General features: G+C 41.7%; 1 protein-coding gene across 1 annotated transcript in view; it reads left to right on the forward strand.

Annotated features, from left to right (window-relative positions):
- The window catches only part of LMNB1 (lamin B1), a 59,314-nt gene that overhangs the window by 22,738 nt on the left and 24,213 nt on the right, over positions 1–12,363 (forward strand). The window contains exons 2-5 of the mRNA XM_003900052.4: positions 3,636–3,792; positions 4,419–4,544; positions 9,611–9,781; positions 11,152–11,277. Of these exons, the coding sequence (XP_003900101.1) occupies positions 3,636–3,792; positions 4,419–4,544; positions 9,611–9,781; positions 11,152–11,277 (580 nt within the window). The remainder of the gene's footprint in view (positions 1–3,635; positions 3,793–4,418; positions 4,545–9,610; positions 9,782–11,151; positions 11,278–12,363) is intronic.

Below are 12,363 nucleotides of genomic sequence, written 5' to 3' on the forward strand. Positions count from 1 at the left end.
ATTCTTGCTGGACCATTTCGGTCCCTGGAAGGCACAGGTCATTCTCCTGCCATGAGGCAGCATCACATTGAGAAGTACCACATTTATGACCTGAGCTTTAAAAATTACTGTTTGTAATTGTTAAGTAATTAATTTTGAGTCAGTAGCTTTTGTAAGTATTGTGTAATACTGCATTTAAAATATAGTTTCATTTTCAAGCATATGTATTATGACATATATCCTAGCCCTTCTGGTAATTTTATAGTGGGACAAAATAGAGGCTCCTTCACAAGTGTCAGTTCATTCCTGTGGAGACCAAGCAGTAGTGTGAACTAGGCATTTTGATTGTAAATTATTACAGTATGGGATTTTTTTTTAACAGTTAATTTTTCCCTCTTCTAGACTAGTCTTCAGTTAAAGCCTGCCATCTTGTGGTGTTTTAAAGCATGAGATTTAAGCATGTGACATGACTGCTGAGCTTTTATGATGAGTAAAAAGTGAATGCTATTAAATCTTTTCATATGTGATCGTCATTTGGCCAGTTTATTTCTTCACTTTATTTTAATATTACAATATTATTTTGAGATTTTTATTAAAGATTCCTCCTTTAGCCAGTCCTCAAACATCAGTAAGTAAAAGTATTCTTCTACAATAGCAGTTTTTTTAGTTAAATCCTATTTCTCCAAGAAAAATACAATAGCAGTTTTAAGAACAGGTATTAATAATTTTGATATTATTATTATTTTTTTGAGACAGAGTCTCTGTCACCCAGACTGGAGTGCAGTGGTACGATCTCGGCTCACTGCAACCTCTACCTACCGGGTTCAAGCAATTCTCCTGCCTCAGCCTCCCAAGTAGCAGGGATTACAGGCACGCCCCACTATGCCCTGCTAATTTTTGTGTTTTTTGTAGAGACGGGGCTTCACCATTTTGGCCAGGCTTGTCTTGAACTCCTGACCTCAGGTGATCCACTCGCCTCGGCCTTCCAAAGTACTGGGATTACAGGCATGGGCCACCATGCCTGGCAATAATTTTGATATTATTAAGGCTTCTCTGTGTAACTACTGTTAACAATTATTTGAATGAGAGAAATACTTTAAAATATAATTATTGGGCAAACTATATCCAAATGAACTATAATTTTATAATGTAGAACTCCATTTAAAAAAAAGTGATATTTAGAGGCTAGGTACAGTGGCTCATGCCTGTAATCCCAGCATCTTGGGAAGCTGAGGCCCGTGGATCACTTGAGGTCAGGGGTTGGAGACCAGCCTGGCCAAAATAGACAAACCCCATCTCTACTACAAATACAAAAAATTAGCTCAGCCTAGTACCACACGCCTGTAATCCCAGCTACTTGGGAGGCTGAGGCATGAGAATCACTTGAACCCAGGAGGCGGAGGTTGCAATGAGTGGAGATCAGCCCCACTGCACTCCAGCCTAGGTGACACTGAGACGCCGTCTCAAAAAAAAAGTGATATTTAGAGAAAAATAAACTTCAATTTGAACCTCAGCTTGTTTTTTGTTTTTGAGACTGTTTTGCTCTTGTTGCCCAGACTGGAGTGCAATGGGCACAGTCTCGGCTCACCGCAACCACCTCCTCTTGGGTTCAAGTGATTTTCCTTCCTCAGCCCCCCAGTAGCTGGGATTACAGGCATGCGCCACCACGCCTGCATGCCTTTTTTGTATTTTTAGTAGAGACGGAGTTTCTCCATGTTGATCAGGCTGGTCTTGAACTCCCAACCTCAGGTGATCACCCGCCTCGGCCTCCCAAAGTGCTGGGATTATAGGCGTGAGCCACCGTGCCCGACCTGTTTGTTGGTTTTTTTGAGACAGGCTGCAGTGCAGTGGCATGATCTCGGCTCACTGCAACCACCACCTGCTAAGTTCAAGTGATTCTCCTGCCTGAACCTCCCGAGTAGGTGGGACTACAGGCGCCACCATGCCCAGCTTAAATTTTTGTATTTTTTCTAGAGTCGAGGTTTTACTACGTTAGTGAGGCTGGTCTTGAACTCCTGACCTCGAGTGATCTGCCAGCCTTGGCCTTCCAAAGTGCTGGGATTACAGGCATGAGCCACCGCTCCCAGCCCTGAACCTCAGTTTTTTGGTAGTTAGTTGTATAAACTGAAATAATTTTTATGCAAAATATTAGGGAGGCCATTATTTATTGTTAACCTCTATCTAACAAAATGGGAGGTACTTGCAAAGCTTGGGGTCAATTAGTTCTTATTAATATCAGGGAAGTTTCAGTATCATGCATTGAGTTATAAAATTACTTTTTAGAATAACATTTTTTTCTCATTTAGTGTAATTTAATTTTCTTTCTTTCTTTTTTTTTTTTTTTTGAGACGGAGTCTCGCTCTGTCGCCCAGGCTGGAGTGCAGTGGCCGGATCTCAGCTCACTGCAAGCTCTGCCTCCCGGGTTCACGCCAGTCTCCTGCCTCAGCCTCCCAAGTAGCTGGGACTACAGGCGCCGCCACCACGCCCGGCTAGTTTTTTGTATTTTTTTTTTTAGTAGAGATGGGGTTTCACCGTGTTAGCCAGGATGGTCTCGATCTCCTGACCTCGTGATCCGCCCGTGTCGGCCTCCCAAAGTGCTGGGATTACAGGCTTGAGCCACCGTGCCCGGCCTTCTTTTTTTTTTTTTTTTGAGACTGGGTCTTGGTCTACTGCCCAGGCTGCAGTACAGTTGTGCAATCATGACTCACTGCAGCCTCAACCTCCTGGGCTCAGGCGATGTTCCCACCTAAGCCTCCCGAGTAGCTGGGACTACAGGTGTGTGCCACTGTGCCGGGCTGTTTTTTGTTTTTTTTTTTTGTAGAGTCAGGGTCTTGCCGTGTTGCCTAGTCTGGTCTTGAATTCCTGCTCTCAAGCGATCCTCCCACATCGGCCTCTCAAAGTGTTGTGATTACAGATGTAAGCCACTGTGCCTAGCATGATATCCTGACTTATATAGTTCCTGTACGTTTTGGCTTATAATATGCTTTGTATTAAAAAATAATGAATTTTCATTTCTTCAGAAATATTCTGTGTTAGTGTGCCTCTTTATAGAACAAGAGGGATGTGTAGTCTCACTCAGGGACAAGCAGGATTCTGGTACGTTGGTCTTTTTTTTTTTTTTTTTTTTTTTTTGAGACGGAGTCTCGCTCTGTCACCCAGGCTGGAGTGCAGTGGCCGGATCTCAGCTCACTGCAAGCTCTGCCTCCCGGGTTCATGCCAGTCTCCTGCCTCAGCCTCCCAAGTAGCTGGGACTACAGGCGCCGCCACCACGCCCGGCTAGTTTTTTGTATTTTTTTAGTAGAGATGGGGTTTCACCGTGTTAGCCAGGATGGTCTCGATCTCCTGACCTCGTGATCTGCCCGTGTCGGCCTCCCAAAGTGCTGGGATTACAGGCTTGAGCCACCGTGCCCGGCCGGTACGTTGGTCTTTATATGGATGTCTTTGACCCATAGTCATTAGTAGTCATGTGACATTGAAAGAGAATGTTAGCCAACAAAAACTCTACATCCAATGCCTGTGAGTTGCTTCTCTAATTTTGATAGGTGATGGGAGCCTTTATTTAAACTACTTATTTTGTTTGTCCCTTCAGCAGAGAGGGAGAAGACCTCAAGTCATCAGTATGGGTTGATATCTTATGCTTTTTAAATCTATTCCAGCTATGCTAAGAAAGAATCTGATCTTAATGGCGCCCAGATCAAACTTCGAGAATATGAAGCAGCACTGAATTCTAAAGATGCAGCTCTTGCTACTGCACTTGGTGACAAAAAGAGTTTAGAGGGAGATTTGGAGGATCTGAAGGATCAGATTGCCCAGGTGAGGTCAAGCCTACTCTTGAGCCTTATGTGGCAGGTTAATTGCCTCGTCTGCCTTAAGCCATAGTTTATTTGATTGATTGATTTTCAAATGTATTTTCTTTTTGAATTTTTATTTATTTCTTTTCTGATGGTTTACTTGAAGAAAAGTCTTGAGGTAGCTAACATGCAAAACATTGTCACCTCTCAGGCGTTACATCTGGATTGTCCAGATCTTGTGGTTCCCTTCTTCCCTATTGTATGCACACTCATTCTGTCTCTGCTGTCAAAGCCTATTTTGTTAGGAAATAAGTAAGAAAAGAGATGCCATAATGCTGCTCTCCACACAGGAAAAAGTGGAAGTGGTTAGCTAAAATAACTAGTTTGATTTTTGAAATGTGAGTGAGTCATATGTCTCTGTTCTGTTCCCTATTGCCAATTAACAATTTGACAGGTGATTTGGTATGATACTCTGTGGGTGGGGCCAGCAAATGAACACCCAGTTCTGTGATAAATGTTCAAATGAAGTAATTATACATTGATAAATTTATAGGAATTTTAACACTTGATTTGATCCATAGATATCTTAAGTTCATTATTAAATGATTGCCATGTAATTTTTATCACAATTCTTTTTCCTCGTAATAGTTGGAAGCCTCCTTAGCTGCTGCCAAAAAACAGTTAGCAGATGAAACTTTACTTAAAGTGGATTTGGAGAATCGTTGTCAGAGCCTTACTGAGGACTTGGAGTTTCGCAAAAACATGTATGAAGAGGTAACTATATATAATTTTACTTTGTAAAGGAATGGAGGGGTTTTAGAATGACATTGTCATAGCTAAACATGTAATTATATTTTCTTTATGATTTCTTTGCCACAAAAATATATCAAATAAAGAAATAAGGCCGGGTGCAGTGGCTTATGCCTGTAATCCCAGCACTTTGGGAGGCTGAGGCGGGCGGATCACAAGGTCGGGAGATCGAGACCATCCTGGCTAACACAGTGAAACCCCGTCCCTACTAAAAATAAAAAGAAATTAGCCCGGGTATGTTGGCATGCGCCTGTAGTCCCAGCTACTCAGGAGGCTGAGGCAGGAGAATGGTGTGAACCTGCGAGGCAGAGCTTGCAGTGAGCTGAGATTGTGCCACTGCACTCCAGCCTGGGCAACAGAACCAGACTCCGTCTCAAAAAAAAAAAAAAAAGAAAGAAAAGAGATAATAAGGTTTGGGGATGGAGAGAAATTTTGCAGGTAGATTATTCAAGCTACTACTGCTAAAAGACCACATTTAAGAACTCAAGCTGTTACTGTAAACAGGTGTGATTTCACTTCATCTTATTTTTTTTTTTTTTTTTTTTGAGGGGGGGTCTCTCTTTTGCCCCCGGGGGAGTGCAGTGGCCGGATCTCAGCTCACTGCAAGCTCCGCCTCCGGGGTTTACGCCATTCTCCTGCCTCAGCCTCCCAAGTAACTGGGATTACAGGCGCCCGCCATCTCGCCCGGCTAGTTTTTTGTATTTTTTAGTAGAGACGGGGTTTCACCATGTTCGCCAGGATGGTCTCGATCTCCTGACCTCGTGATCCACCCGTCTCGGCCTCCCAAAGTGCTGGGATTACAGGCTTGAGCCACCGCGCCCGGCCTCAGTTTTTTTTTTTTTTGAGACGGAGTCTGGCTCTGCCGCCAGGCTGGAATACAGTCGTAGGATCTCGGCACATTTCAACTTCTGCCTCCCGGGTTCAAGCGGTTCTCCTGCCTCAGCCTCCCGAGTAGCTGGGACTACAGGCATGCGCCACCACGCCCAGCTAATTTTTGTATTTTTAGTAGAGACGAGGGTTTCACCATGTTGATCAGGATGGTCTCGACCTTCCAAAGTGCTGGGATTACAGGCGTGAGCCACCGCGTCCAGCCTCACTTCATCTTAACTTATAAAAGCTTGGTCACAGCAGCTAATTACTGTCAACATGTTTAAGCATTAGTTATCTATTCCTGCCTAACAAATTACTTCCAAAGTTTATCAACCTAAAACCAGAGACTTGTATTAATTTCTCAGTTCCTGAAGGTCAGAAATCAGAGCTGCTAAACTGGGTGGTTCTGTTTCTGGGTCCCATGAAGTTGCAGTACAGCTTTTAACCTGGCCTGGAGGAATGGCATCTGAGCTCATTCACAGGGCTGTGGGCAGGAAGTGTTAGTTCCTCACCTCATGGTCTTCTCCATAGGGTTGCTCATGATATGGCCCCCCTAAGGGTCAGTGATAAGAAAGAGAGAGAGAGGGAGGGAGGGAGGGAGAGATGGAGCGAGGGAGAGAGAGAGAGAGAAACACGAGAACATCAATATATGCTACCAGCTACCAAGGCAGAAGCCACATTATCTTCTATAAGCTAATCACAGTGGTTATATACCATCACTTTTGCCTTCTCCTATGGCTCACATCTGGAAATGCGGCTACTCACAGCATTTATAGGTGTGTAAAAATTTTTTTTTTTTTTTTTGAGACGGAGTCCCGCTCTGTCGCCCAGGCTGGAGTGCAGTGGCGTGATCTCGGCTCACTGCAGCCTCTGCCTCCCAGGTTCAAGCCATTCTCCTGCCTTAGACCCCCAGTAACTGGGACTACAGGCGCATGCCACCACTCCCTGCTAATTTTTTGTATTTTTAATAGAGACTAGGTTTCAACGTGTTAGCCAGGATGGTGTCGATCTCCTGACCTTGTGATCGGCCCATCTCGGCCTCCCACAGTTCTGGGATTACAGACTTGAGCCACCGTGCCCGGCCCACTCATGTGGAAATCTTAAAATATCACTTACAAGCCTTAACTGCTGTGGTCAAGGGACAGGGGCAGAACTGTTGTCAAACAAAGGAAGTAATAAAATTGAAGAAAGGGGAATGTATATTTCATGAAAATTGGAGAGGGTTGGAATCAACTCATGGGGGAAAACATGCTGTTAATCTGCTAGGCTTAATGTTTTTAGAAGTAGTATAATTTTGAAAACAGTCACTAATAATAAAATAGGAATTCATTGTAGCAGTTAGCAAACCATTTTTTTATTTGGAGCAAAAATAATAGAAATCTGATTATTTTTTAAATGACAAGCTTTAAACAAAATAGGTATTAGTGCAAGGTGCACCAGACAAGCAGTCAGACCTTGGACAACTCTTAGCATCAGTTTCTTATTTAAAATGAAATACTCATACTGCTATTTTTTTCTTCAAGGAGTGGTGAGGATCAAAGTGGAATACTGTGTGTGAAAACTCTTTGGATACTGTAGCAAGTGCTGTCATGTAATTGTTACTAGTGTTGCTTTGTGAAAGCAGATATTTTTATATTGAGTTCAGATTGACTTGCATTTTTGTTTTGTTTTGTAAAAATTGTGATTTGTGTTGTGTGTAGACAACCAGAAGTAGGGTATTTTTTTTCTTTGTAAGGTCACTGGTTCTATATAAAAAATAGCATCAGTAAAAAGTAATTTAATATTTTTAGAGTGTTTGCATAGCATCTTTGAATGTTTGGCTTTTGCCTTTTTGAGAATGGATGCTAAGACAGTCCTCTTAAATTTTATTTATTTATTTTTTTTACTGCTTTTGGAGACAGAGTCCTGCTCTCTTGCCCAGGCTGGAGTGCAGTGGTGTGATCTTGGCTCACAGCAACCTCCACCTCCTGGGTTCTAGCGATTCTCCTGCCTCAGTCTCTGGAGTAGCTGGGTCTACAGGCACGCACCACCATGACCGGCTAAGTTTTGTATTTTTAGTAGAGACAGGGTTTCACCACGTTGACCAGGTTGGTCTCGAACAGCTGAACTCAAGTGATCTGCCTGCCTCGGCCTCCCAAAGTGCTGGGAATATAGGTGGGAGCCACCACGCCCGGCCTTTTTTACTTTAAACAAAAAATGTAAAATAATTTTTTTGAGACAGAGTCTCACTCTGTTGCTCAGGCTGGAGTGCAGTGGTACGATCTTGGCTCCCTGCAACCTGTGCCTCCCGGATTCAAGTGATTCTTGTGCCTCAGCCTCATGAGTAGCTGGGATTACAGGTGCACACCCTCACAACTGGCTAACTTTTTTTTTCCCCTTGTTTTTTAGTAAGTTGCACCATGTTGGCCAGGCTGGTCTCAAACTCCTGGCCTCAGGTGATCCACTTGCCTCAGCCTCCCCAAGTGCTGGGATTACAGGTGTGAGCCACTACGCTGGCCTTAACTTTTTTTTTTTTCCTTCATGATATATATTCAGTAATAATATCTAACTTCCTTATTATGAACAGTTGGGGGAAAAAGGACGGAGAAAGACAAAAGAGGAAGGAGGAGGTAGACAAAGAGCAACTATTAGCAGTTGCTCTCTTCAGTGTTTTCATGATTTAGGTATTATTTGCTTCATGAAATAGATGTGATCTCTGGGAGGGTGACAGTAGAACCTTCCTGATTTTTCTGATTTTGTCAAGTGCATGCTTCTGTGTAGTAGTTAAGAGAAAGACGAAGAAATGCACAGGAAAATACCTGCACTAACATACACAAACAGCAACTTTTGTGGGTTATACTTCCCTCTTGTGGCTTCTTCAGATAATGCCATTCTTTTTTTTTTTTTTTTTGGAGACAGAGTCTAGCTCAGCTCCCCAGGCTGGAGTGCAATGATGCGATCTTGGCTTACTGCAACCACTGTCTCCTGGATTCAAGTGATTCTCCCATCTCAGCCTCCCTAGTAGCTGGGATTACAGGCACTCTCCATCATGCCTGGCTAGTTTTTGTATTATTGTAGAGACGGGGTTTTACCATATTGGCCAGGCTGGTCTTGAACTCCTGACCTCAGGTGATCTGACTGCCTCGGCCTCCCAAAGTGCTAGGATTACAGGCGTGAGCCACCACACTCAGCCTTCCATTCTGATTTTATTTAGACACTTCCTTAAAACAGAGTAAAGGATCATGACAACAACTTCTATTCTTTAACGGTAAATTTTTCATATATACTTAGTCAACTAATATTGTTAATAAGATCCTGTGTCGCTTGATAATGATAGCTTAATACCAGCTTTTAAAGAAATCACGTAAATTAGCTTGTCCTGCCTATTATTATGTCTAAGAAAATAGTTTTATGGCTGGGCACGGTGGCTCACACATGTAATCCCAGCACTTTGAGGGGCTGAGGCAGATGGATCACCTGAGGTCAGGAGTTTGAGACCAGTCTGGCCAACACGGGGAAATCTCATCTCTACTAAAAATACAAAAATTAGCCGGGCATGGTGGTACACACCTGTAATCCCAGTTACTAGGGAGGTTGAGGCAGGAGAATTGCTTGAACCCGGGAGGCGGAGGTTGTAGTGAGCTGAGATCACACCGCTGGGTGACAGAATGATACTCCATCTCAAAAAAGAAAAGAAAAAAGAAAATAGTTTCATTACACATAAATCTTTATTTGAATTTATCATGACTGTTAAGTTTAACTTTCCATGTGCCGTTTTTTCAGAGATGTTCTTAAGATTATCGGTGAAACAATTTAGAAAAATAATTTTTGCTTAGTGTTTAGTATTGTTTACTGTCTATAAATCCTTGATTGCATGGTAATTTCAGTAGGCCACCCAGGCCTTTCCTTGGCTTCAGAAACATAAATAGCTCTGCTCCTCAAAAGGAATAGAAAGTTCCTAAGGCTTGAGATGCTACCACTTCTGTCATTAGTTCCATTTCAAAAATCTTCTCAACTGAAAACTAAGAGGCAAAAAAGTGTTTATTCAGATGACTGCCTGAGGACAAACAGGAGGAGGTTCGTGTGTAAAACTTCAGATGGCTGTGATGTCACTCAGATGTGTACCAGTGCAGCCATGGTAAGTAACTTGGCTTTATGTTTTTTGTTTCTTTTTTCCTCAGGAGATTAACGAGACCAGAAGGAAGCATGAAACGCGCTTGGTAGAGGTGGATTCTGGGCGTCAAATTGAGTATGAGTACAAGCTGGCTCAGGCCCTTCATGAGATGAGAGAGCAACATGATGCCCAAGTGAGGCTGTATAAGGAAGAGCTGGAGCAGACTTACCATGCCAAAGTGAGCACTCTTCAGAAGATTCTTTTGAACACTTAAAATCATTACTTCACAATTCCCATGACGAACATCGCTTGATGTTTATTTTTTTCTAGTTTTTAAAAATGATTCCCCTAGTCTCCATGAAATATATAGAAAATTGGCTTCTTCTAAAAAAGTACAGTTTCTATAAACCAAATGTTACTAAAAATTACTAGAAGAATGTAGAGTTGTTCCAATTTTATTAGAGGTAAGGTTTTGTCTTTTTGTCCCAAGCCATGTGAAATAACTTCCCTCTAATAACAAGTACTGATCATGCTGTCCTACATACACATCCATGTAGTAGTGAATGAATGTCAGACTGCATTAGATCTTATTTTCATGTCATCGTTGTGCGTAGATTGAGACTACCACACTTTGGGCCTTTTTACATAAGGGCCAAATGGAAAAGTCTCTGCTATTTCTTCCTCTGTCACTATTATTCACTTAAAAAAATATTGTAGAAACTTCCCACTTACATTAGCTAACCATGAAAGAATTCATAAAAATCACCAACAAGTACAGACTTTCCCTGGTAAATGATTTTGCCTCATGTTTTAAATTTTATATGATTTGATTAAAAAGACTTTTTCGTGGCTGACTTAGAATAGTAGAGTCACAGAGTTATTGAAAATTTTCATTGCATGGCCTTAAACTGTTCATGTTGCTTTTTATCTGTTGTATGAAGTAGTAATTAGTGAAAGTGAAAGATGTTATTATAAGCAGTAACTTCAGTTGTATAACATTTATCCAGTATCACACATTGAGCTAAACAGTGAAGGAGCTAAAGTAAGGATCAGTCACAGACTGTGGCCTCACAGGGAGCCAGGGAGGAGACGCACATACACAATAGTGTTATGGGATTTGTATTTTACTCAAGGAGCTATTTTTTTTGCTTCTGAAAGGAAGCATTTCTATCTGGTTTGAATGAATCTATAAACTAGTATTTTCTGCTTGTTGGTTTATATACTGTATTGGATTTGGTGGGTTAGGGATATGTGATGTTTCTTTTCTTTACAAACATCACCACAGTCGAGTTGCTACTACCCAGTCTCCTTATTATCAGTGTTATCTTAGACATTAAAGGTTTAATAGATGAAATATTGAAGTAATAAGCTTTGGGTAAAGGCCTAGGTATATTAGCATTCTTAAAGCTCGTTATTTAGGAAGTGACTCTAGAAGTCACACAGAATTACCATCATTCACACCATGTTAGCAAACTGCATGATGCTTTTCCTGTGTTTCATCAACCAGTTACCAGCAGGAGTTAGGTTTGAAATGCCTTGAGGTGAATCATGCTTCCTTATTTGTTTCAGTTCTAGATAAGACTGACTATGCTTTGCTGCTTCTTTTAGCTTGAGAATGCCAGACTGTCATCAGAGATGAATACTTCTACTGTCAACAGTGCCAGGGAAGAGCTGATGGAAAGCCGCATGAGAATTGAGAGTCTTTCATCCCAGCTTTCTAATCTACAGAAAGAGGTAAATAAGCATCTTGATGTAAGAAGTTAGACTTGAAGGCTACCTTCACCATGGGCACCTACTTGCTTTGTTCGGGCTGATGTCACTCCTCCCTCTGTTTATCACAGAGGATAGTGTCATCCTGCGCGTTGGTCTTCACAGTACTTTTCTAGATGTGTTCATTTTGCATTGCATAAACATCCTTTGAGTAGATACTGTTGCTCCTAATTAGTAGATTACACAGAGCTAAGGGACTTGCCCTTGAGGAAGGAGCCTGTTAGTTTATTCACTGGACTTACCCTAGGACCCGGATCTTCTGACCTGTCTAATAGCTTCATCTCTACAGAGTTATTCTCAACACATTCCTTTTTTATATCATTTGAAAACCAAAATGAAGAAAAACATGTAAAAATTCTTTGTAGGCGGTGAATGCTTTGTGTTTCTAGACAAATTCTGTAGTGCTTAAAGTATATAATAATTAGGATCCAGGAAAGTAGCTTTAATTTGCATATTCCAATAAGAATTTAGTAACTCATTCATTCGTTGGTATGCCTAAGTAACAAATGGGATTATTGCTGACTGTGTTGACTGGCTGCCTACCAGGGTGTGATGGTGTGCTTCAGGTGCTGCTTAAGCAGGCATGGACACTACTTCACATCAATTTTAGCCTAGGGTGATGTCAGTGTGGACACAAAGTACATATACTCCATATACTGCATTCAGAATGATTCAGCAATTAACTCGTCACCTTAATTGTTTTGGAAATAACTTCAGCTTCTGTTTTCATCAAGGGAGAAAATCTTGTTTTGAATTTTCCACATGAGAATCAACTTTATTTTACTCTTGATTAGGCTTTTCTTCCTTCCTTTTTCTTTTTACCATTTTTAGTAAAATATTTTTCTAATTATAAAACTGATGACATCTATTGCAGGAACTTAGAAATAAAGCAGAAAATGGCTGAGCACAGTGGCTCACGCCTGTGATCCCAGCACTTTGGGAGGCTGAGGCAGGCAGATCATGAGGTCAGGAGATCAAGACCATCCTGGCTAACACGGTGAAACCCTGACTCTACTAAAAATACAAACAATTAGCTGGGCGTGGTGGCGG

This window comes from Papio anubis, chromosome 5 (assembly GCF_008728515.1).
Source record: "Papio anubis isolate 15944 chromosome 5, Panubis1.0, whole genome shotgun sequence".
In the NCBI taxonomy this organism is placed as follows: domain Eukaryota; kingdom Metazoa; phylum Chordata; class Mammalia; order Primates; family Cercopithecidae; genus Papio; species Papio anubis.